The sequence below is a fragment of the Pterocles gutturalis genome, unplaced genomic scaffold (genome assembly GCF_000699245.1).
Source record: "Pterocles gutturalis isolate BGI_N339 unplaced genomic scaffold, ASM69924v1 scaffold42778, whole genome shotgun sequence".
Lineage (NCBI taxonomy): Eukaryota > Metazoa > Chordata > Aves > Pterocliformes > Pteroclidae > Pterocles > Pterocles gutturalis.
The window spans coordinates 1-1338 of NW_010121981.1; the positions used below are offsets into that span (position 1 = coordinate 1).

Sequence of the window (1338 nt, forward strand, 5' to 3'; positions counted from 1 at the left end):
GCCTTGGGACTGCTCCCGCCTGCTGCCTGCCCCCCCCTCATCCCCACGGGCTTTGTGCTGCCTGTTCTCCTCGCTGATGGAGACTTCCCTTTGTCGGAGTGCAGGGTGACGTGAGGAATTGCCTTCCCTGGAGCCTGGACCTGGGGGGTTTTGTTGTGGCCTAGCAAGAGGCAGTTTCCTTTCCTGAGCTGTTGGCATCTTCTTGCCTGGATTCAGTTATTCCCAAATGAATGGAGGAATGCAGCTGATAAGTCCTTAACCACCCAGTGCTCCCGCAGGCAGCACCAGAAGCTGGCTTCGTCTTCTCCACTTTGGCACCTTTCGGGGGGGCCTCTCTTTATTACCTGCTCCAGGTACCTTTTTAGTGGCACTGTAGACCAAAGGAGATGGAAGAAAAGGAGCGATGTGATAAATTCCAGCTTCTACCTTGAGACTAAGGGGATTTGTAGCTTTTGACTTTTTTTTTTTTTTTTTTTCCGTGGTGGGGAGGGAAATATTACATTTTATGGGGTATGGGAGGAGGGAGGAAAAATATGTTGCAGATCTTTATGTGGTTTTTAAAACCAGCCATCAGAGGCAATTACTGAATAAACTGAAGCACAAGAGGAGAGGTTGTGAGCTGGAAGCAGTGCTAGCCTGCAAAAGAAAGGGGCAGTGGGCTGCTGTTGTGACTGTGGAGGAAGAAACTTCAGCCTCCTTAATTTCTCACCACCTACTCTCCATCCACCTTATGAGAAAATGAGTTGTGTGCCATGGAAAGGTGACAAGACCAAATCGGAATCAGCAGAGCCACCCCAGCTACCGCCACTGCATATTTACCATGAGAAGCAGCGTAGGGAGCTGTGTGCCCTCCATGCCCTCAACAATGTCTTCCAGGACAGCAACGCCTTCACTAGGGAAACTCTGCAGGAGATTTTTCAGAGGTAGGATACTCTCTGCACTCATGTTAGCTTTCCCTTGTCTTCTGGTGCTTGGAGGAATTTTCAGATCTTATTTGGGGGAAGGGGAGAATAGAGCAAAGGAGGGATTCAGAGTATGACACTGCTTTGAGCTGAATTTAGCTTGTTTATTAAAACCCCCCCCTCTTCTTTTTTTTTTTTTCTTCCCTCTCTCCATGCAGAAATTCTCTTTTTACTTGCTTCTTAAACTATTCTGGCTGCCAGTTTTGGGTCCAAGGGCTTCATTGCAGATGCTGTCATGTGGTTGGACTGCTCTCTTCTCCCCCACTCACCTTAATGCATCTTCTACCCGTCCTCCATATTTTTGCCCCTGCCTTGTGTAGATATGTTACATTGATGTTAATAACGGATTTGGGGATTGGCTTGGGAGAGTGAAGGC

At 48.2% G+C, this 1338-nt stretch overlaps 1 protein-coding gene across 1 annotated transcript in view; it reads left to right on the forward strand.

The window, feature by feature from the left end:
• The first annotated feature begins 738 nt into the window (after window positions 1–738).
• The window catches only part of JOSD1 (Josephin domain containing 1), a 6417-nt gene continuing 5817 nt past the window's right edge, over window positions 739–1338 (forward strand). The window contains exon 1 of the mRNA XM_010077394.1: window positions 739–923. Coding sequence (XP_010075696.1) covers window positions 739–923 — 185 coding nt within the window. The remainder of the gene's footprint in view (window positions 924–1338) is intronic.